The sequence below is a fragment of the Sander lucioperca genome, chromosome 18 (genome assembly GCF_008315115.2).
Source record: "Sander lucioperca isolate FBNREF2018 chromosome 18, SLUC_FBN_1.2, whole genome shotgun sequence".
Taxonomy (NCBI): Eukaryota; Metazoa; Chordata; class Actinopteri; order Perciformes; family Percidae; genus Sander; species Sander lucioperca.
Window position 1 is genome coordinate 19133902 of NC_050190.1, and position 23587 is coordinate 19157488.

The 23587-nt window shown below is 39.6% G+C and overlaps 2 protein-coding genes across 2 annotated transcripts; one reads left to right on the forward strand and one right to left on the reverse strand.

Annotated features, from left to right (window-relative positions):
• The first annotated feature begins 307 nt into the window (after positions 1 to 307).
• LOC116065841 (G-protein coupled receptor family C group 6 member A-like) lies at positions 308 to 5886 on the forward strand. Its single transcript, XM_031321478.2, has 6 exons — positions 308 to 556; positions 887 to 1187; positions 1441 to 2256; positions 3202 to 3408; positions 3494 to 3611; positions 4896 to 5886. The coding sequence occupies exons 1-6, from the start codon at positions 360 to 362 to the stop codon at positions 5822 to 5824; spliced, it is 2568 nt and encodes an 855-aa protein (XP_031177338.2). The 5' UTR covers positions 308 to 359; the 3' UTR covers positions 5825 to 5886.
• Positions 5887 to 9625: 3739 nt separating this feature from the next.
• On the reverse strand, positions 9626 to 14504 carry odc1 (ornithine decarboxylase 1). The gene is made up of 11 exons (XM_031321292.2): positions 14236 to 14504; positions 13231 to 13367; positions 12881 to 13015; positions 12430 to 12603; positions 12091 to 12263; positions 11773 to 11989; positions 11571 to 11654; positions 11273 to 11435; positions 11046 to 11161; positions 10718 to 10932; positions 9626 to 10487 (listed from the first exon to the last, which is right to left on the reverse strand). Exons 3-11 carry the CDS (start codon positions 12980 to 12982, stop codon positions 10337 to 10339), a joined length of 1395 nt encoding a protein of 464 aa, XP_031177152.1. The 5' UTR covers positions 12983 to 13015; positions 13231 to 13367; positions 14236 to 14504; the 3' UTR covers positions 9626 to 10336.
• Between the last annotated feature and the right edge of the window lie 9083 nt (positions 14505 to 23587).

Genomic DNA, 23587 nt, shown 5'->3' on the forward strand with positions numbered 1-23587 from the left:
ATTCTTTTTTGGGGTCACTTACCTGAGTAAAAGAGCCATTGCACAATTCAAATGCTTTACAAATACAGTCAAATACATACACCTGTCTTGTCTAAACCAGTTTATCATCTGAAGGTAGGAAAATCATCAAGAGTTTATAAATAATTTGTTACCATAGTGGGGTGGTTCTATGAGCTATTCAAATCACCGTGTTATTTTTGTGCCACCCAGGTGTTGTTTTTGGAAGATGCGCTAGTGTTTTGCATTAAGGTAGATTACACCTGACAATGCAAATGATCCAGTCTGACTTCGCACAATAGCCGTTATATGACAGCTGTAGTCGACGAACCAGTTCATTCTCTAGAAAAAGGAACGATTGCATGTGTGTGTTTTACCCCTGTGTATCCACAATGTTCTTGCTGTGGTTATTTGTGAGTATCATGAGTGTGTTTTGCCCTTGTTTGGTTTTTGGTTTGCTAAATGCATCCTCTCCTGGAGACATCATCATTGGAGGACTTTTCCCAATTCACTTTCAAACCAATAGAACAACAATGCCTGGACCGCTCTCCTGTAGTGAGTAAGTATAAGTCTCTCTCTCTCTCTCTCCCTCTCCCCCAACTGGTCGAGGCAGATGGCTGCCCACCAAGAGCCAGGCTCTGTTAAAGGAGAAAAAATATTCTCACCGCTGTTGCACCAAATGGTTGCTTTTGGGGGGAATTGTTGGGTCTCTGTAAATTAAAGAAAAGAAAAAACTATCTGTAAAGTCTTGAGAGATAACTTCTGTCATGATTTGACACTATAAATTAAATTGAACTGAATTAAAGTATGCTCTTATTAACAATTAGTCCATTTACATGACTATAACATAAATTATTTGTTTCCATGTGTCCTCTGTCAATTTTTGCAGCTATGATTTACAAACGTTCCTTCGGTCTCAAGTGATGATATACGCCATCAGAGAAATAAACCAGCACACTAGGATTCTACCCAACTTCACCATAGGATATGACATCTATGACACTTGTGGAGATGTCAGCTTTGCCTTAAGAGCGACACTCCAGATGTTGAAGAACCCTCAGAGCTGCTTAGTACCTGCAACCTTTCAATCTGCTTTACCTGAACCCCAAACAAAGGCAGTGATAGGTGAAAGGTATTCTGAAGTATCAATAGCTGTTGCACGAGTTTTTGCTCTGTCATCAGTTGCCCAGGTTCGTCTTCTCTCTGTACTTGATAGTGTCCTATTAACTACAGTTGAAAAAGCAAAATATGTTAGATGCCTTTGAATAGGGCTAATGATGAGATTATGACAGAATTCTTATCTAAATCTAAGATTTGATAACACATAATGCAAAAATTGTAATTAGTATACTTTTTTATACCTTTGTCTTGATACAAAGGAGTATTTATGTTGCAAACAGCATGCAAAACCATTTTAACATGATATATTCCTGTTTGTTACAGATTAGCTATTCTTCGACGAGCGAGCTACTCAGCAGCAAGTCAAAGTTCCCCACTTTTCTGCGAACAGTACCTAGTGATGTGTATCAGACAAATGCCATTGCTGAGCTGGTGAAACAGTTTCATTGGAAAACAGTGGCCATTGTAGGAAGTGATGATGAGTACGGGAAGTACGGCAGTGATAGCATTGTGACCATAATCCGTAAATCGGAGGATGTATGCATTGAATTCATTTACATCCTGCCTGGTAACTTTTCTCTGTACAATTCCCAAACCAATGAGTGGCTGGCTAAGCTGGTGAGCAAGATCAATACATCCTCTGCTGAAGCTGTTATCGTGTTCACCAAGGAAGCCAATGTTGCTATCATCATGGAAGCAGCCATCAAACACAACCTCAACAGAACTTGGATTGCAAGTGATGCATGGTCCACCTCTGAAAACATTACTAAAATGCCACGCATTAAGATGGTCGGGAAGGTTTTCGGATTCATCGCTAAGAGGAATGAGGTTCCTGGTTTTAAAGACTATGTCATCTCAATGTTCAACGGGTCCACTAATGCCATTCTCGAACATCACCTGACTCAGTATCCACTTTGTTCTGATCAGTCTAAGGAGAACATAAAAAGTACATGCTCGCTAACAAACAGCCAACAGGGATCCAAGAAATGTCTGGATCCAAGTTGCTTGGCCAATTACATTGACCAGGATGAATCATACTATATCTACCTAGCTGTTCAAGTCATTGCTGAGGGGCTTCGCAGCTTGCTAAAGTGTGACAACCACCTGTGTAAACGTAGCACCCCATTTACAGCCTTGGAGGTACAGTAAAGTTATCTTGTGACATTGGAGATTATGCATTGCTAATGTGTGTCTTTACAGAAATAGTTTGACATTTTTTGGAAAAAAAAATGCTTAATACTTTTCTTGCAGAATTTGATGAGAAGATTGATGCCACTAAACCCAGAGAGTGGTATCGATCTTCTCAGTCTCCCATTGCCAGAGATCTCCACAGCGCTCCACATACATTCCAGGATAGGAAAAAAAAAAAAAAAAACGCTCTAGGTTGTTTGCATTTCTTTAAAGCAATCACAATCGTCTTGGGCGACGCTAAGCTCCGAACGAAGGAACTTGTTTCGGTGTAACATTTGCACCCCGCAAAAAGAAAACACCACATATAATATCAAATGAAGTCAACTGTTACACAATACAGTAACACGAGTTATATAAATTAGCTAGATACATGGCTAAACGTAATTTGCTCTTACCAGTGTATCGCCATGGTCAGTCTCAAAACATCCCAGTTAGAGAGTAAATGCCGTAAACATATTTATTGTAAATCTTTACAATCACTCCCTGAAAGAACCAAGCAGGCCTACCTTTTTGCACGGTCAAACTTTTCTTCAAAACTTTCCATTTTCAGCGTGTAACTTGCTAGCTCGAAGTTTGTTGTTGTTTCCCGAAGTGAACAGAGTTTGAGAACAGCAACACACAGAGAGCAGCAGGCAATTATCCTGGAAATGGACTTCCCTTGATCCAGACCATCTCATCTAAAACTCTGCAAGAAAAGGAATACGCAAACTATTCCTTTAAAGAAACAGAAATGTATTTTTTTGTTATTGACAAAATATACCTACAACATTGTAACATTTTTGAAAGTCTTCTATGTGAAATATTTCCTGTTTTATAATGTGTCATTTTGCAAGTAATATAAGCAGAAAAAGAAACATTTCTTTCATTTTACGTCAATGTTGTTTGTCTCCACAGCTTCTTTTGGAAATCCAGAAAGTAAACTTCACTGTCAACAACACACATATATTCTTTGACGCCAATGGAGACCCCAGTATAGGATATGATATTGTACATTGGGACATGGCTGAATCCAGCACAAACATAACAACCATTGGACATTACTGGCCAGATGGAAAATTCGAAGTCCCTGATGATCTTGTTAGAATCATGCACAATGTGACGGTAAGGTTAGAATGTCATTATATATTTATTTCCCAAAATAAGCTATGGATATTATGTGGTACTGAATCTTTTTTGTCTTTTAAAGGTAACAGCCTACAACTGCTCTAAAACGTGTAAACCAGGGCAGGAGTTGAAAAAGCTAAGCAATCAGTGTTGCAAAATTTGTGTTCCGTGTGCAGAAGGAGAATTTTCTAATACAAATGGTAAGTGTTTCCTTTAAATACACACCACCTCAAATAATAAAGATCCTGTCTTCTGAGAGGATTCTTTTATGCATACATACAGCAACTGAGGATATTTAATAGGGGAGAGTTGGAGTGGAATGTTTTTATACTCTGTAGCTATGATCTGTAGTGCATACAATGAACATACAAAGAATTGTTGATTTGAGGGGGCGCCTGAGCCTTATGATTAATTTTTCATAAAGCACGGAATGGCTTTGAGCCAAAATAAATTTCTGATCAGCTTCTCCAAACTCCAACAAAACTTGAATTATGCTCCAACGCTCAGGCCTTTTAAATCAGGGCTTAAGATTTATTAAATGTGATCAGGGTGCACACCACCGACGTCACAAGTCAGGAGTTTGTAGGTTTGGACCAAAAGGCAGAGGAGGAGATGAGGCGATAACGGAGAGTTGAATGATTTAATGACCAAAAAATAAACTAACAATCCAAGTAAGCTGGTAATTATCCAAAAATCCAAAAACCAGTAGCACGTGAAAACACAGCCCTAGGCACAGGCAGAACTTTTTGACATAAAGTGAGATGACAAACTGACACCAGACAAAGTGAGCGCACAGACAGGAGAAACACATTTAAGACTAATCTGACTCAACAGGAAACAAAAACAGGAAACAAAACTAGACAAAGTCGACACATGAAATTGAACACTATAACAATACAGGAAGTGACGCATGCGAACATACACACCGATGGATCTAGGAAAACAAAATAGAGAACACGGACTGAACCATGGACAAGGAACGAGAACAATACAGCAATAAGAGGAAATTAGGACAAAACAAAAGAAAACAGGAAATATCTGAACTGAAAACCAAAACCATGAACGACAATAAATATGTTGTTTATACCAAGCTTTAAGACGATATCCTATACAGGACAATTTGAGGTATCAGTTTAATGCAAAAAAAAGAAAAGAAAAGAAAGTTGACTTATTATTATATTATTAAATAATGCATTCAAAAGTTAAAAAGTTTGAACTCTCCTATGCAGGAGTAGTATATGGAATATGATGTTCAGGTTTGTTGTTTCCTGTTTGTCGTTGCATTCATTTGGAAATATTGCGTGACTTTACTGTCACACTGCTGCGCTGTAATGCTGATCAGATGATGGGGTTTGGTATTTGCTTAACAAAATATTCCCTTTCATAACACTTTTCAACAGAATTCACTCTCCCTGATGAATACGCAAAAATATTCATACTCTCTTCATACAAATCAATTTGCATTTCTTTGTTCACCTCCATAGGTGCGGAGTGTACACGCTGCAGTTCAGGGAACTATTCGTCTCCAGAGAGGGATATGTGTTTGGAGAAAATGGTTGAATTCCTCAACTGGTCAGATCCCTTCATTATCTTTTTGAGTGTCTTGGGAGTCTTTGGTATTATAGTTTCCATTGTGTTTGCTATTTTGTTTGCAATCCATCGCAGCACTCCTGTTGTTAAGGCCGTTGGAGGTTACTTGTGTTTCTTGGAGCTTTTGTCCTTGCTGCTCTGCTTCTGCCTTACATTTAGCTTTGCGGGGAAACCCACTGATGCTTCCTGTAAGGTAGGCATGCCTCTCTTCGGCATAGCCTTCTCCCTCTGCATCTCCTGCATTCTGGCCAACCTGCTCCAAATCTTCGTGGGCTTCAGCTTTGACATAAAGTCAGGCTCCTGGATGAAGAAGCTCAACCAGCCGCTGGCTGTGGTGACAATTGTCTCTGGGATCCAGTTGGCCCTGTGTGTGTCATGGCTGTACTTTAATCCCCCATCTCCTGAACATGAAACCATATCAAGCGAGACTGTCCTGCTGCAGTGTAACAAAGGCTTCCCTGGATTCTTTATTGCCATGTTAGGCTACAACGCTTTCTTGGCCCTTATTTGTTTCCTGTTTGCATTCAAAGGTCAACAGTTGCCAGATCTGTATAAAAATGCAAGTCTAATCACCATCAGTATGCTGCTGTTTTTAATCGTTTGGATTTTCTTCATCCCGATTTATATCAGTTTGAATGGGAAGTACAAACGTGCCATCGAAAGCTCAGCCATTCTCATTTCTAGCTACAGCATTCTCGGATGTCACTTGGCCCCAAAGTGTTACATCATGGTGTTCAGGAAAGAGATTAATAATGAAAATGCCATTACTTTGTACATCAGGAAGCATTATGAGCAGAGAGACATGGTTGTGGTGAAATCATAATCTCACACGCACATCTATAAGATCTTTGCGGTTGCCAAGTTGCAACGATTATCCACACAGAAATACGCATCAAAAGGAAATACAGCGTGTTAATTACTAATATTTAGTTAGGCTGGTAGGCAGATTTATTTACCTGTGATAATGACCTGAAAAAAATGTTACAATGTATCCAAACTTAAAAAACTCGGTAACACTTTACTTGAAGGTATCTCCATAAGAGTGACATGTTGACATTTGTTATACTTTATTTTTTTTTTAACGTTTAACGTTGGGTTTTTGTTTTTATTTTTTAACATGTCCATTAAGCTAAGCTAACTGGCTGCTGGCTGTATAGTCTTTGTATTTAACAATCCAATATGAGATTGGTAAGCCTATCAATCTTCTTAATTAATCCTCTGCCAGAAAGAGAATAAGTGTATATCCTAAAATGTCTTCTTCAACAATTACAGTGTCATCACACACTGTATGTACACTATGCTACTTGTGTGAGTGTGAGTGTGAGTGTGTGTGTGTGTGTGTGTGTGGGCTTGTTTATCTATATTCGTGGGGTCCAAAAACCGGGAGTCCAGTATACTTGTGGGCTCCCGACAGCTTTGTGGGGCCAAAATGCTGGACCCCACAAGGTTAAAGGTCTGTTTGAGGGTTAAGACTTGGTTTTAGGATTAGGGTTAGAATTAGGTTATGGTTAGGGTGAGGGTAAGGGTTAAGGTTAGGCATTTAGTGGTGATGGTTAAGGTTAGGGTAAGGGGCTAGGGAATGCATTATGTCAATGACAGGTCCCCACAAAGATAGTGCCACAAACCTGTGTGTGTGTGTGTGTGTGTGTGTGTGTGTGTGTGTGTGTGTGTGTGTGTGTGTGTGTGTGTGTGTGTGTCATATGTAGGGCTGTCACTAAATACTATCTTAGTAGACCAAAGACTTGAGAACTAAGATGGCGCCGTAGACGGCCGCCTCTGGATTACGCTCCATTGTGCTTTTTGTGTTATTTCTTATAAACTCTGTTTTCTGCCAATCCTAGCTCTTAAATATTGGGACTTTCAACTGCTCATATAATAACATAATACTTATTTATTCCAGCATCCTTTGCACTATGCTCCATAATTAAAATAATAATAATTGATCATAATAATAATTTACTCCTGCACACTTTGCACTCTTCATTGCACTACTGCCTCAACCTGTCTTTATTGTTTCTGTTTATAGTGTGTATATATTGTTTGATTTGTATGAGTAAGCACATTGTGAGCAATGTATAATCCAAAACAAAATTCCTCGTATGTGTCGTCATACCTGGCAAATAAAGCTGATTCTGATTCTGAGTCTAAAGGCCCTGACACACCAAGGCGACTGTCGGCCGTCGGTCCAAGTTGGGCCGAGGGTGAGCGACCGTCGCTCTAGTTTGTGCGGTGTGTCCCGCACCGTCGCCACGCGTCTGCCTTTTTTTTAATCGGCGTCGGCCACGGACGGCTGTCGGCTGAATAGGCAATCCATCTGACTGCCTATTCAGCCGGCAATAGGCTGAATAGAGGGGGGTGGGTGGGTACAGCCCCCCCAATAATCAAAACTGGCCAGTGCAACATCTTATAATAATTTCCTTTACATAAATAAAGACATTTGCACCATAACGTGTTGTAGAAAAGGCACAAATTGTTTCAGAAAAATTCATCAGAATGCAGGATATGAAGTGTTTGATATGCTCAAAATTTCAGTTTTGCCCAAAAGTGGAGATCTCAAATGTCCAATGCCCAAGATGACGTCATCAAATGTCTTGTTTTTGTCCACAACTCAAATATGTTCAGTTTACTGTCATGGAGAAGGAAAGATACTAGAAAATATTTACATTTAAGAAGCTGGAATCTGAGAATTTTTACCTTTTTTTCACAAAAAATCATTAAAATCGATTATAATAGTTTAGCAATTAATTTAATAGTTGACAGCTAATCGATTCAACTTTGCAGCTCTAATTAAAATACAAAACAAAGGCCAATGATTTCATGACAAACAGCTGTAAATACTACTGTTATGGATGTAATGTCACTTATTACAGATGTTACTAGAATTCCCAAATGTTGTAAATGTGAGTAGAACCAGATGTAGTGAATATAAATATGAAATATATGCATGTATCAACATATTACTGTTACTATTGGTACAACTCACCTTTATAAGGGGCAGATACACACACACACAAAATATATTCCCATTAAAGGGGCTCAGGAGGTAGAGCGGTTGTGGTTTACAAAATGGGGGCTGGGGACCCCATGGGGGTCCTTGAGGGGGGTTTCAGGTGGTTCCCAAAAAAGATAATAGAATCATCCATAAGTAACACAATGACAGAATGGATGACTATTTTGGTCATGGGTTTTATGCACTTTCTGTAATAAAAACGTCTAAAAGCAAAAATAAAAATCATATCAAATGGGGAACCCTGGGACAAAATCTTATTAAATGGGAGTCTGTGATCTAATTTGTCAGTTTAGGGGTGCTTGATGTAAAAAAAAGTTTGGGAACCACTGGTCTAGTAATCGAAAGTGGTTCAATCTCTGGCTCCTCCAGAGAGTCGAAGTGTCCTTGAGCAAGAAACGGAACCCCTGACCTCTCCTGATGAGCAGGTTGGCACCCAACACTGCCATCAGTGTGTGTGTGTGTGTGTGTGTGTGTGTGTGTGTGTCATTCATATATATATATATATATATATATATATATATATATATATATATATGGTGCCTGTGCAAATATCTTCATGCCTGTTTTATTTTATTCAATTATTTTTGTAGGTTTTCTTTATTTATTCTATAGTGCTTTTCTTTCTTTACAATTTGTTTTCTATATTTGTGCAAAAAAATATGACAGTAATGATGTGAAAAGACGGGTGTAATAACTTCTGAAAATACTTTCAATAAAATCTATTAAGTGTGGAAAGCTGTTGTGTAGATGAAGTAACTCTCTGGAACAAAGTTGATTTGTTATCTTTAAGATTGGGCAATTTACACAATCCAGTTGTAGCATGCATAGTATAAAATCTAAAGTTCAGGACTGACTTGAGGAATAATTCACATTCCAAGCACAGAGACTCTTAAACACGTCTGAGCACGAGTGTGTTCTAAGTAACGGGGTTTACTTTAGGCTCATGTGTCAACTCTGGAATGCTAAATAAATTACCTTGCATGTGTATGAAATTTATGAGTGGAAACACACATACCAGTGAAAAGGAAGAACATAAATCCAATGTCAGTTATTACTGCAAATGTCACTGTGGCAACATCACAGGCAGCACTGGTTTAAACCAGTTCCTGCTGCAAACACTAGATGGAACTCCTGAAACATCCTAAGAAGAGTGTTCTATGGTCCATACTGCTATGGAAGTAGTCAATGAATGTCTTTTTTTGTCCCACATTAACAAAACACACATTCATAATTTGGCTCTGCACCTGATGTTTTATTTATTAAAAAAATACAAAACTTGAAAGTTTCCATAGGAAAGCATTATGATTTTGCAATCCCATCTCTTTCATATCCATTTTAAATGCATGTTGTTGTTTTTTTAACACTGCTGCTCAGTCATCATGAACAGACTTGTCTTCTACAGGTTACAAAATAAGGGAGGAGAAGAGGAGAGGGGCAGTCTACTTCTTGAGTCCCTGTGTTTTAAGGGTTAATCCTGAAGATGTGCTTTTGGTGGCAGCTGCAGTGCCAGATGACCTGGGTAAAGCTGGTGGATCACATGCTTGACATGGGTAGCTGAAATGTGCATTAACTCTAAGCTAAAATGTCTATTTAGTAGGTTTCTTTAATGCTGTCTGAAAAGGGAGAAAAAAAAAAAAAAATTTCAAATGCTGCAGCCAGATCAGCACATTATATGGTGTTTTGACTAGCAGAATGTGACACGTGCATTACCTTGTGTGTACCTATACACTTTGCATGGGAAAGCATGGCTAATAAAAGTTTTATATGTCAACATCTTGAGGATTAACACTTTTGAGTGGTTCTGTACAGAAGTGGAGATCATGGAAAAGATAAATAAACATAGCAGCCATTTGAGGAATCAAATCAACCCTCCAACCACCTCTTTGCGAGTTACCAGCTAGGGATGAGACTTCAGATGTTAACCGGGTCTCTCGCTTTACTGAAGGGAAACATTCAGTGAAGTTTTGTCTCCCTACACTAGATCAGTTCATTTTCTTCATGAACTACAGTGTTCCAGATCTTACAGTCATTAACCACAACTTAGGGAAGGAAGACTGCAGCAACAAGTTGCCCTGTAACACTGCCTGGAACACACAGAGACACCAGAGTGTGATTCAGCCTCATTTCATTGAGGGTTGATCCCCACGTCCGTACAGAACATGAAATGTGTGCAACAACATGTCACTCTCATTCTCCTCCTGTCAAGTAACTGGCCTTAAAATGTACATTTGGGGAGAAGACAAAAAAAAAATAAAAAAAGCCCTTCTCCAATAATTAATAAGGATGCTAGATCCGGAGAACATTGCTGCGACGTACAGAACACGTTTAAACCACATGGGCCTGGCAGGGCTTAGCGGGCATCTCCAAGCTGGGCATCTCCAAGCTGCTCTCTCGACCACAGCAGGCTGGCACTTCAAGACAAGACTCCTCCGCAGGAGCTGGCATGCCCTGGGAACAGATCTGTTGCACGTGTTGCCTGTAGAAGACAACGCAGAGAGAAAGTTAGATGGTCTAGTAACAAAGATACTAAAATCTGCAAATTTTCCTCATGACCAGCCATACTTGCAGAAAGTAAGATATTAAAAAAAACAAAAACATTTTGCTCGGGCTAACACCCATGCTGCCGCCATTACCAGTACAAACATACAGCGATAGATAGTGATCCATTACCAACTACCACTTTCAGCTTTTGTGACATCTACTCACCAGGCAGTGCGGGACATGACGTAGTAAATGTCAGGTCTTTGGAAGCCGTTGAAGGTGGAGGAGGCAGCCACCGTGTAGGCACCCATGTTATCAAAAACCAGCCAGTCGCCCACTTGCAGGTCAGGCAGGTAACACTGCTCAACAATGCGATCAAGGCCATCGCATGTTGGGCCCCAGATACTGCAGGGGTACATGACCTCATCTGGCTTTGGCTTCTATTATTAGAAAGGGAGGGGAGAGACACACAAACCATTATCATTTGTTTCACCTTTCCCTGATGAGAAACTTTACACACATGCCACTTTTTCAGTCCTTGAATGTCACTTACCTTGTGTAGTGTTGGCAAACAATGAGCATGGTCATAAAGTATACAGTTGAAGGATCCATACACTCCATCGTTGACATAGTACATCAGAGTCCTATCACTGGTCCCTTCGTCTTCCTCTGAAGAAAGCACAAGTCATTTCGCCCAATGAGAAATGTAAACAATAAATGTGCTTTCGGAATAAACTAAATTTTCTAAAATTAGTAATTTTTCTAAATCAAGGCAGTTACCGTCGGAGGCCGACTCCTCGTCCATGATGACCTTCTTGGCAATTATGTTGACAACCAGTGTGTAAGCAGAGGCCACATAAAAGCGCCCTGGCTCAGCAATGACCCTGATACCAGTTTCAGCAGGGAAATACTTGTCCAGGGCTGGGCTGATTACCGCTGTGATCTAGCAAGGGGAAAAAAAAAAAAAAAAAAAGTTTCCACTTAGAACTACTGATGTTGCAGCTAAATGTACAAAAGGATGTACTGTCTTGTCCAAGACCAAAACAGACTAATATTTTCCCATGAAAAAACAAGATACCTCTTCAAATTTGAGTTCAGTATTCTCTGAACCAGGGAAACCACCTCCAATGTCCAGCAGGTCCATGTTGAAGCCCAGCTCATTCTAGGAGTAAAAAAAAAATAAAAAATTCAGAATCTCACATTTACCTTGCTGGGTGAAAAAACTAAAAACAAAAACCACATAAATCCATTGTTGTACATGCATTTCTGTCACAACTCACCCCGATATCGAAGACACAGCGGGCATCAGCGATTGCCTGGGAGTAGGTCTCGGGATCAGTGCAGCCACTGCCAACATGGAAGCTGACGCCGATCACGTCCAGCCCCAGCTCTTTAGCCCGCTCCAGAAGACCTCGACAAGCTTTGAGCGTGGCCCCAAACTTCACACTCAGACGACACACTGCCTTCGAGTCATCTGTGGCAATACGCAGCACCAGCCTGGGCACAAAGCAGAAACGGAGTTAGGGTGAAAAAAAAATAGAAAGAAGGCAGATAAAATGATACCACTATTATATCTTATTGATGGTAAAATGTCTCACTTGGCACTATCGTGACAGCGGGCCACTTTCATGAGTTCCACCTCGCTATCAAAGGTCATCATCTGAACCCCATGGGCAGACGCATACTTGATCTGAGAAACTTGCTTGCAGGGGTTGGCATAGATGATTCTGCTTGGATCCACTCCCAGAGACTGAACCATCTGAATCTCCGTCTAGAGGGGGACAATGCCAACAGTCAGCAAAAAAAAAAAAAAAAAAAAAAAAAGCGCCAATCTAAAAACACGAGCTGCCAATGCAATTTCAGCTAATCATCAAAGAGAGCTTTGTATTGTGTTATTCTGAGAACATCTAGTGCTATGGGGATTTTCCAACACGCACCTTGCTTGCACAGTCAAAGCCAGCACCCAGGGATGCCAGCGTCATAACTACAGCCCGGCTGTCGTTGCATTTGACAGCATAGAAAGGAGTGACGCGAGGCAGGGCCCTTGCCCAGCGCAGATGTTTCTTCAGTACATCTCCCAAGTCACAGATGTAAAAGGCATCCCTATCATCCTGTAATGGATGAGAGAAAAAAAAATAAAATAGGAGTTGAACATTTTCCAATACACTGCAAACAATACACACTAATATTAAAACTGACGATCATTTACACCACCATGGGCTTAAGAGTCAAGTAAAGGAAATACAATTCAGACAATGCAATAGCAGTAACCTGAGCAAGGTTGCTTTCAGAGTTGAATCCTGCTGACATTTATCACCTAACAAAAAAAAAAAAAAAAAAAGTGGCCATCTGTGTATCCCCTGAACAATGGCAGCACAGGACGCTTACCGTCATGGAAGACTCATTGATTTTCTGATCAACAATATCCCGGGCAGAGAAACCCTCCTCCAGGAAAGAGAAGTCAAAGTCGTTGGGAGTGGCAGTGTTCATGGTCACAAGTCCTTTTGGTGAGTCACTAGTAAACTGAAAGAGGGAGTGGAGGACATATTGAGAGTACATTCAGCTTGTCTTGTTGTGTCTTGTGTCCTTTAATTACTAAATTCCATAACATTCCCCACCCTTGGGAAAGTCTTAACAGTGCAAATGGGAGTAATTCTCAAAACCTGGTACTTGACTAAATGACATTACAGGTTGTCAGTTTCTGTAAAATGAAAAACAGCAGACTTGAAAATGCTTACTTGGATATGAAAGAGATGAAATTTAGTGTTGGTGTTGCTCAGGTGCAGAGAAGCCAAGGTGGCTCGCCAGTGAAGTTAAATCCCTTCAAATAACACTCAAGGCCTGGGCCAGTGTGCGTCTTCCTAGAGTGATTATTCTGTAAACAAGATAATTTGACAGTATTTTTAAAGACATACAAAATGCATTTCCTTTCCTGAAGGGGAAAAGGCTGGATCATTGAAGTCACAGAATTATTAAGCTCAGCATTAAAACTTCAAATTACGATATAAATGTATTCTGAACTTACATTACTAGGAATGTTACATGTACAAATGTATCATAAAAATACGGCTTTTCTTGTTAAAACCATTATAATTAGCTTAAAAATTGGTCTTTTATAAGTAACGGTCCATTTTATAACTGTTATGACTAATTGTATTGACACCATCTGCACAGAAGTGTTTAAACCCCGCCCAGTGCAGATTTAATCAAATTACAAAAGAAGATCCGCCTTTAGCTTAAAGAATGGCATGAAAATGAACCAATCGGTGACTAACAACTGACGTCAAATGTGCCGGTTCCGTTCGATCTCTTGTGCCATGAGGCGATTTAGCATCTGAAGTTACTCGTAACGTTAACGTGTTAAGCCAAGCTAACACAGCCCGTTTAAAAACGTGTTCAGCATAACGTTAACGGCAACTCGCCGACGTCTACGGCCCTGGACGTAACAGGCTAACGTTATGCTGGTTTGTTAGCAAGGTTAACAGCGATATGTTAATTGCTAAATAACGTTAGCTAACCAGCCGCCTGTCACACCGGCCACGTCGTAATGTTAAAACTCAAGATCGATTCCATTATGAAATACATTGACGTTATGGTGGAATAGCAAGAATACCCTATTATAAATAAGACCCTATTTATTTGTCCTCTTTAACCCGCCATAACCGAAAGTTAGCTACCCTTTGTTAGTTGAAAAGCGTTTAAATCTAAAATGTGACGTGACATAAAAAAAATCCTTGACTTACCTTAAAAAGCATTTACAAAGAGTGTGTCCATTAGACCAGAATGCTGGGATTAAAAAAAAGTATGCAGTTCCTCCTCACAATGAAGTCCGCTGCTGGAGATATCGGCTCTATGAGGACTGGAACTAAAGTGGGAACCGGTAAAAGACCCGACAGTATTTATAGAGAGCTCGTTACTACGGCAACGCAGCCAGCTGAAACCGGCCTCCCATCTACGTATGAACCGGTTTAGGCTTGTTACCCTTATCCACATGGTGGGGAAGACAGACAGACAGACAGACAGGGACACGCACAAGATTACTTAAACTAACACAGCCACTTCAAACCGGCTTTCTATCTATGTAAACTAAGCATTTCCACTGCATTGTGCAAAACGCCACCATAATACTGACAAGACTGTCTAGCCCTATGGTCTAGCCCCATGCAGCTTTTACTTCTCATGTAAAAGGCTTGTATTGTCTCTTATTCTAGGTTTCCTTACCGCAATGAAAAAAATAAAATGCAGATTTGAGCATTTGAAAAGTTAATTTGAAGTTTTTCTCTTTGTGGGAAGTCCAAACATTCAATAGGCTAAAAGCTTAAAAAACTGAATTGACTATATTTGACTCAGCCATCTACTCATTCCTTACCAGATTCCTAACATGAAATTATACTTGTCCATAGGCACGCTAGGGACTATTTGGTGTTGTTTTGCCAGGCGGTCCTTGCCAGACTGTGTGAAGGGATGGAGCCTACAACATGTTCTAATAAACATTAAGATTTGAAACTATTAAACTAATCGTATAATTGCTTACATTTTTTGTCATTTTTCAAGCATAAATGCAATTTCTCTGGTTCTCTGGTCCCAGGTTCGATCGAAGTGATAACAAAATAATCATTAGTCGCAGCCCTCGCAAGCATTTTTATGGTTGAATCTAGCTGACTTCATGATGATAACAATGATCATCAGTACAGGTTCCCCATGGCCAGCTGTGATGGAAGAAACCTTCCCTGCATTTGTGTTAATCCCAGAAATGCTCACTCACGCTGTCTGGCTCTGACTGACAGCATGGCCTCAATGATGTGACCTGGCTCGATAGCAGTCTGTTCAGTTGAGTTTTTGACCTACCTGATGGGATTAAAGGAGATCACAAGATGACAGAGATGGTAAGGTGTCATCACAGGCACAGCAACGCCAAGTTCTAATACTCCCCTGCAAAGGCAAAATACAGTAAGTGGTCGAAAATGAGTTAATGATATTTTTGGGACATTCAAGACATCCTTTATCATGTGGGAAGGTATCTTGAGTCAAGTTTGTTGTTTTTTCGAGAAAATAATGGGATGTCTTAACAGTAACTTCCAAAAGCCCAGGAGAAACCAAGGCAGAACACCGTAACACCAGTTATCACTCTTTGACTTTGTTTTGGAACGCTCAAATTGAGTGAGGGTACAAGATAGCAATAAGTAGATGGCTATAAGTAATTGTAAATCATCAAAAATATATGCCATGATCACTAGATTTTATACAGGTGTTACTATAATGATTTTGTAAATGGTGATCAGCAACCAAATATTGATAATGTGGAAGTTACTGCCTTTTGTACGGTGGCTGAGATGGTTCAACACAAATACAAAAGCCACAACACAAACACAAAAGCTACAACACAAATACAAAAGCTTTTAGTTTTGCCTTGGCGTGAAGTCTCACTTTTTGCAGACAATACAAAGGCAGAGTACCTTCAAAATAGAGGTAAACTGTCAAAAAGTCAAGTTTGAGCTCAAGATCATTTTTATGCAGACAAAGTTCATTACTAAAACAGACTCATTACTAAGCCAGATTTCCAGTGTCCTACCTATAATTCATTTGGCTGGACAACTAAAAAACTTTAAAGTAATTTTTCTCAGTTCCACACTCTAGCGAGTTAAGGTCTTTTGCTTTTGTAGGGCAGCATAGATGTAGTAAATACAATTTATCATATCTATGACTATATCCTATGTTTGCCATGAATAAAAATACATATGCCACTGTAAGCTACTACGAATGGTATGCAGGGTTTAAAAAAAAAAAAAGTATCTTAGGATGCTTCTACTCTTAAGCAGTGATATACTTTTTAACCCCAAAGCCGTTAAATTCCTGTACCCAGACATTTCCCCCTTACTGCACAGTCTAATCGGTCTAAAGGTTGCTTTTATAGACATTTGGCTCGCAAACAGACATTACTACATGGAGGAAAATTAAGAATTTGGCTACTGTGACCCAACAGTACATGTGGAAATGTTGCACAAGCATTATTTCCAGGACACTAGCAAACTTTAGGGCTTCATGAGGACCACATATTTGTGGGCTTAACTTAATATCTTTTCCAGGTCTTGAGGCCACAATCAAGATGGCAGTCAACTCTTTGCACAATGGGGTTTCCATTCAAATCTTCTGCAGAGTTGGTGAATGAAGTCATGTTTTCCAAGAAGTTTAATTATCAAAAAAGTAAAAAGCACAGCCCTTTCTGAATTGGTCAAAAAAGTTTAAATGAGGTTAAGTGGCAAATTTGTATGATGACATCATCTGCAATCATTTTTATACATTGCAGTTTTCTTTATAGTCCTACCCTGTACCTGAACTTATTCTAGAAGGCCGCACATCCTATGCAGACCCATGCCTGTCAGTCAGGAAGTGGGCCCAAACGTGGGGGCTAATTTATTTTCAACAGATGTTTATCAGCTTGTTGAAAATCACAAGATCCCAAAACGTATTATGTAGAAAACCCGAGTTAGACTGTTTCTCCTGACTCCAGTCATTTCCTTTTGTTTCTGTTGTTGTCTCTCTTCCACCAAATGTCTGTGTCTCCTTCTCCTCCTCTCGTAAAGTCTATCTCTCGCTCTGTGTGGACTTTCTGTTTATCATTACTGTGGACCATTGTAGCCTATCCCCCACATTTACAAGGCCTCACAAAGGACAAGGATGATGATTGTTATTGGCCTCCCACAAGATACAGTGCAGTGTACGGGCCTTGGTGACGTGTGTCATGTGTATCACTGCATCTGGCTTTGTATTTCCCTTCACTTCTTTGTTAGCTGATAGTTGCATAATGAAATTCCACAGTCAGTTTGACCGTTTCATCAACTTGTGTTCCTGTACCATCCAGCTCAGTGTACATAACACATCTTGTGACAATACGCAGATGAAACACCACAACTTTCCCTGGCATTTCCTGAGTGAATACACTCTGCTCTACTTCATGTACCAAGATGATGAAAGATACATGAACAAACCCATCCAGAACAAATAACACCTCTCAGTGAGACCTTCTACACAATCGTGTCCGAACATCAAAGATCAACTTGCTGTTTGTATCATGTGGTATACATTTATATTATCTTGTTCGCACATAGCAGAGACTTACAATGATAACAGCAGTTATCTGTACCAGTGTCCGGTCTAAATGTGTTTAAATAAATACAGAATATTAGTTAAAGATTTGATGTTGTTTTGTTTAACTAAACTGAAATTACCTGATCATGCAACAGACATAGGAATGGGTTTTTGTATATATTCAAGATAGTTTGATTTGCAGAGGTGGATGCAGAGCTACTTTTTAAAGTAGTTTTTAAAATGTGTACTTTTACTTTTACTTAAGTATGTTTTGTTTGAAGTATTGCGCTTTGCTACATTTTAAATTAAATCCGTTAAAAAGTAAATAAAAAAGGTCTCTAACGTTTTGTAACTGTCAACAAAATGAAATCGAAAGCGGCTTTGTGCCCTTATCAAATCGCAAAAGACTGCAATTTAATTAAATAAGTATAAATAAGATGTATAATAAGTATAAATATAAAAGAGTATATCTCCCCCCTGCTGTTAAAAAGTAAGAAAGTAACTTTTTTTACTTTTACTTAAGTAGATTTTTATAACAATACTTTTACTTGTCCTTAAGGAAGAGTTCATCAAAGTAATAGTACTTTTACTTAAGTAGAATGTCTGTACTCTTTCCACCTCTGTTGATTTGTTTGTTCATAAGAGGTTAACAGGCAAAATCAATGAAGGCTTGACCTCAATACACCTGAGCATTTTTCATTGGTCCAGAAAGCTGCTTATGAGACCGGTTTTACTGGTTGGATAGTATAAAATAAATAAAGAGAACAGGACACAACTTTTCTTTCTCTTCTCTGATTCGTTCCGTTTTGTTGTCTCTATTTCTTCACTTACACTGTCCAAATATGCACACACGTGGTACACTCACTAACATGTGCAAGTGGCACGGTAACTGACCAATGAAATGATGATCATTATAGCGTTTCAAGCGGGCTCTAAATCAAACACAACTAAGCCACACAGCCAACGGACGGGACGCAGCACTCCACAAAATAAACTAAATATTGCATACTTATTGCGACACTTTCGATATATTGCGATAACGATATTGAGTCGCTATATCTTGCACCCCTAAATATAATATTGCGCAATGTGATATTGCGATAATGATAGAGTCAATATATCTTGCACCCCTACTGTGTATAAAAATATTTATTGCAAACAGACCTAAGTATGTATGACAACGTCACAAGTGGTGTCTCATTTCATAGGGCTATGATTTAACCCCTACCCCTTACCACTCAGTTTCGAGGGACAAGGGCTAGGGGTAAGACGAAGGGGTAGGGGTAAGGGGAAGGGGTAGGGGTAAGGGGAAGGGGTAAGACAGATAAATGAGTGGCTCCAGGCCCATCCAAGCAGATGGTACCTGTCGTGTTTCTTTACTCTTTTCACTCTGGTTCATGTGACTTTGATGGGGCGAGCCCCCAGCAGCATGTTGACACACAGATAGCTTAATCAACTTACAGCTCTGATGAAGCGCCATTGGATTCCACCCGGACAGCTGGTGCAAACCGTTGCACCACGCAGCCACTGAACTGTGACTAGCCTGCCACAGAAAGGAAGTGCATTGTTGTTAAATAGTTTTGCAATCCCTGAATGTAGACACAAACCTGAAGATGTTTTTATGTCAGTGCAGTTTGGCGTAAAATGAGAGGGAGATGCAACACATCAAACAAGAATGAGACTACTTACTGGGAAAGACATTTCAATGAAAGAGTGAACGTAAATGTCAAGATCTGAAATACACAGACCATGGGTAGCTTGTAATTTAGGTAATTTGGTCTTGTGGGTCTCTGCTGACTGGGCTCATCCATAGTCAGTTCATTCATAAGGCTGATGTCACTGTCACACTCACACTACTCCTGCCTTCTTCACTGTCTAGGTAATCTATTTGTAGATGCTTGTCTTCACTCTCTGGCTTCCACATACAGATATCGGAGCATGAAATCATAATTTTTTTTAAAGGGCACTGTTTGAACTATACCCTTTTTTGTTGCACTTGGCTGGAATTTATAAATGGTTCACCACCACCAACAAATGAAACTGACCTTCCTTCCCTCTGTCTTTTTAAAGTGAGCCTGAGTAACTTTTTAACAGTGGTCACTTTGAATACAAGTGGCAGTTACAGGATAATGAATGATAAAACATGTACAGCAGCAAAGTAAAAATATAGCCTTAAAGTTAGCGAAATGACTCAGTAACTTCAGTTACACAGTAAAGTGAGTGTATGAGGTTGTGTTTTATTTCTAATTCTTCCAATTCTTAATGTGTATGAGGAAGAATTAGGACTGCAACATATTGCGAAAGCCACTCAGACATTTTTTGAGTTGAAAAAAGGGAATTAGTAGAAAACTGCACTTTTTTCTTAATAGTGCCTTTTGTGTTCAGTTCAATTTTTAAAAATTGAACAATAAAAGAATGTTGGAAATGATTTCCTTTCGGTTTCTTAAATTCAACAATTAATTTGTTGTATTTTAGCAGAATACTGAAAGCAGCAGAAAGGCAGAACTAAGTACACTGAGTAACACAAGATCTGTTTATTTATAGCAAGAAATATCGTTATCGCGATATTCAACAACGTTATCGCATATTTCTATCATATCGTGCATAGGAAGAATGTGTTAGTATTTCTTTCAAAAATGATTGTCCCCAGTGGTGTTTCTAGCCCATGTGAACCACAGAAGCCAGACTATGGCCAGCTTTTCTTTAAGAAGGGCCAGTTCAATTAACTCTGAACCTTCAGGCAGGTCATCTAAAGAAATTATTATTATTATTATTATTATATATTTATTAAGTATAAAGTAGGACATGTGTCATTTTACCAACAAAGTTAACCATTTTTGCTAGGAAGTTAAATACACACAGAGAGCCGGAGAGGAGAGGAGAGGAGAGAATTAAGTCGCTGGATTCAACCTGAGGTTAAAGTCTTGTTAATGTTTTAGATTTGGATCTAAACTTCAAGTCTCATATTAACAAAGTGACTGTTTTTTTTACTATGAGTCAAAATGACTGCCGTGAAAAAGGCCTGTTGTGGATGTTAGCATGTTGACTGAAGAATTTAGCTAAACTGGTTCAAAACATACATCAATAGGAGAAAGTTTTACTTCACATTCTTTGAGATAGTTATGCGGATAACACACAACCGTATATCTCTGCTGAACCAAATGATGTTACAGCTATAACTCTGTTACCTGTCTTTGGGAAATAAATAAATGGATCAGCAATCATTTCTTTAAGTGAAACCAGGACAAAGCTGAAATCCTTTCTGCAATCTATGTATTCTATTTTCATCTTATTTTGTCTTGTTTGTGTTGTTGTGTTTTATTTTCCATGCTATTTTCCATTAATTAATTTCCATGTCTTAATGCTCATTTTATGTCATGTAATTTCTTTATTTTAAAACACTTTGGGCTGCATTTGTTGCATGAAAGGTGCTATTCAAATAATGTTAAACAAAGAACCATACACCCACATTAAAGCATCTCTCCACCATGTTACATGGTATTTGGGACATAATGACAGTGAGGAGGAATATTTTGGATGCATAAGAACAAGATCAAACTTGCTCGCTCCTGCAGAGCACATGATCTGAATTGATTTTAAGGACTGCATAAAATAGCATTTTTAATCGGCTAAATTTTTAGTCAAATGACTCTAACTCCTTGGGGTGGTGTTAATATCACCATATAAAGACCAAATATGTGAGCTGCTTAATTTTCAAATGTCATGGTGATAATGTTGAGATATCATGCAGCTGCAACGTGTCTTGTATCTTTGTGTGTCTTGAGTCTCGAGGTCAGAACGACTACAAACCGACATCCTTACAGTGAAGGTTGTTGCAGGCCCTTGTATTTTGAAAACTAGAAAAATAAATTATAAAATCTTACCACTAAAACCTGTTTTCACTGTCCACGCATGGCTGGTACCAGGGCTTTAAATTGACACCCGCCAACCTGCCAAATAAGGGTAAAAATCAACTTTGGCGGGTTACATTGTAAAGTTTATAGCCAATTTGGCCGGTGATGAATGAATAAAATAACACTGGGGTCCTATTTTAAAGCTCTAAACACACGGCGTGAAGCGCATGGTGCAGGTGTGTTTAGGGCGTGTCCAAATCCACTTTTGCTAGTTTAATGGCGGAAAAAAGGGTCCGTGCGCCAGGCGCATGGTTCAAAAGGGTTGTACTTAGTGTCTTCATTAATTCATAGGTGTGTTTTGGGCGTAACATGCAATAAACCAATCAACATCATCTCCCATTCCCTTTAAAAGCCAGGCGCGTTTGTACCTTGGCGCATTGCTATTATGATGGCGGCTTTGCACTGTAATATTTTTATTTTTAATCTTTTGCATGTTTGTGTGCTGCTGCGCTTCCCTGTGTGTGTGTAACAAGCACAGTGTGTGCGTACTGTGCACCAGCCTAGGCGCATTTTACTAATGCGCTGTTAAAATAACAATGAAATGCGGCGTTATTGACTTTAGACCAGGTTTTTGTTGGTCAATGGTGCGATCACTTCCCACTGCCTCAAGATAACAATACGCCAAGAATTCACCTGAACACACCTCCCTGTAAGACCAGCACGCCCATGGGCGCAAAGTAGGTCGCAGGTGCATTTGCTATTTAAACGACGTGGGCGCTGGACGGTCTTAAAATAGCAAAGACACTTGCGTTGGGCTTTGCGTCAGGCTTTGCGTTGGGCTTTGCGCCGCGCTGCGCCGGGTGCTAGATAGGGCCCTGGGTCTGTTGGAAAACATCATCTTTATCTGGCAACACAGCTTGTAGTACTAATCCTACATTTCCCATGAACACTTATGTCGTGACGTGCCGTACAATCGTCAGCTACTACTGAGCGCGTGCGGTATCGCTTGCGAGCTACGCTGAAACAGAGAAGACAAACGCAACCGCGCGAAACAAACCAAAGGAGCCGAAATTAAGTAGTAAAGTTAGTTAAAATCTTTGTTGAAATTAGTAACAATTTGTTGGTTGCTAGTGGAAAATCTGATTGGCCGGTAACTTTAAACATTGTAATTAAGTTAATTTAAAGCCCTGGCCTGTACACAGATTACAATGCCTTTGTCTATCACTCACTTGGTTATTAGGGTGAAATGCGCACATCTAGCACTGCTGCTGACACATCTGGGTCACATCTTTCACATCACCGTGAAAGCTCCCTGTGACAGTGACCTAAATTTATTTTGTATCTCTATACGCCTTTCTGTAGGACAGACACAGGAAGCGAATGAAGAATAAATGAGAAAGAAGAATCTAGATGCTAGATGGCTACAGTTTCCAGAGTTCATGTCAGGAGTTATTTGCAATCAGTGCACTCGGAAACAAGGCAACTAGGTATTATATAGAATGTCAGGGGTTTTTTTTGTGAAGAAACATGCTCTCAAATGTTTCAAAATGAGCGGTAACATCAAAAGAAATACCTCAATGGTAAAACCTTTCAAATTACAGTTCTGAATGTAACAAAAATCTTCAGCCTAATTACAGTCTGTATTATATCAAAAGGTTGTTATAATGAAACTTTTGACCATGCAGCTGCCCCATTTGTCAGCTCTGTTCCTGGAGTGATGAGAGGAGAGTTGTTTAATCTGGCTCTCTGCTGACTCATCATTTCTTCTTCTTTCAAGGTTGAGTTGCCCACAGTTGGTTTCGCTCGGGCACTGTGTAGACCAAGGCAGAAAAGGAAAAAAAAGAAAAAAAGTGATCATATTTTCACTGGAAGAATGGAAGACTTTTGTGCTTTCCTGGGTTGGCCTGAAGCTCGGTGAACAGGCTGCATCAGCACATTTCACTCCTTTGATCCTTATGTGGGGAAAAAAAAGACACAGACTGAAGAGAAGGCTCATTGCTTCACATTGAATGTGGCATGGTTCTCTATGAAATTAGCATGGAAGGGGTGGAGGCAAAAGAGCAAACCATTGGACCACCTACAGATGCCTACAAAGTTACAGCAGGTTGGCATGCATTTGTGATAAAATTAAAAGAAAGGTCTCTGCAATGTT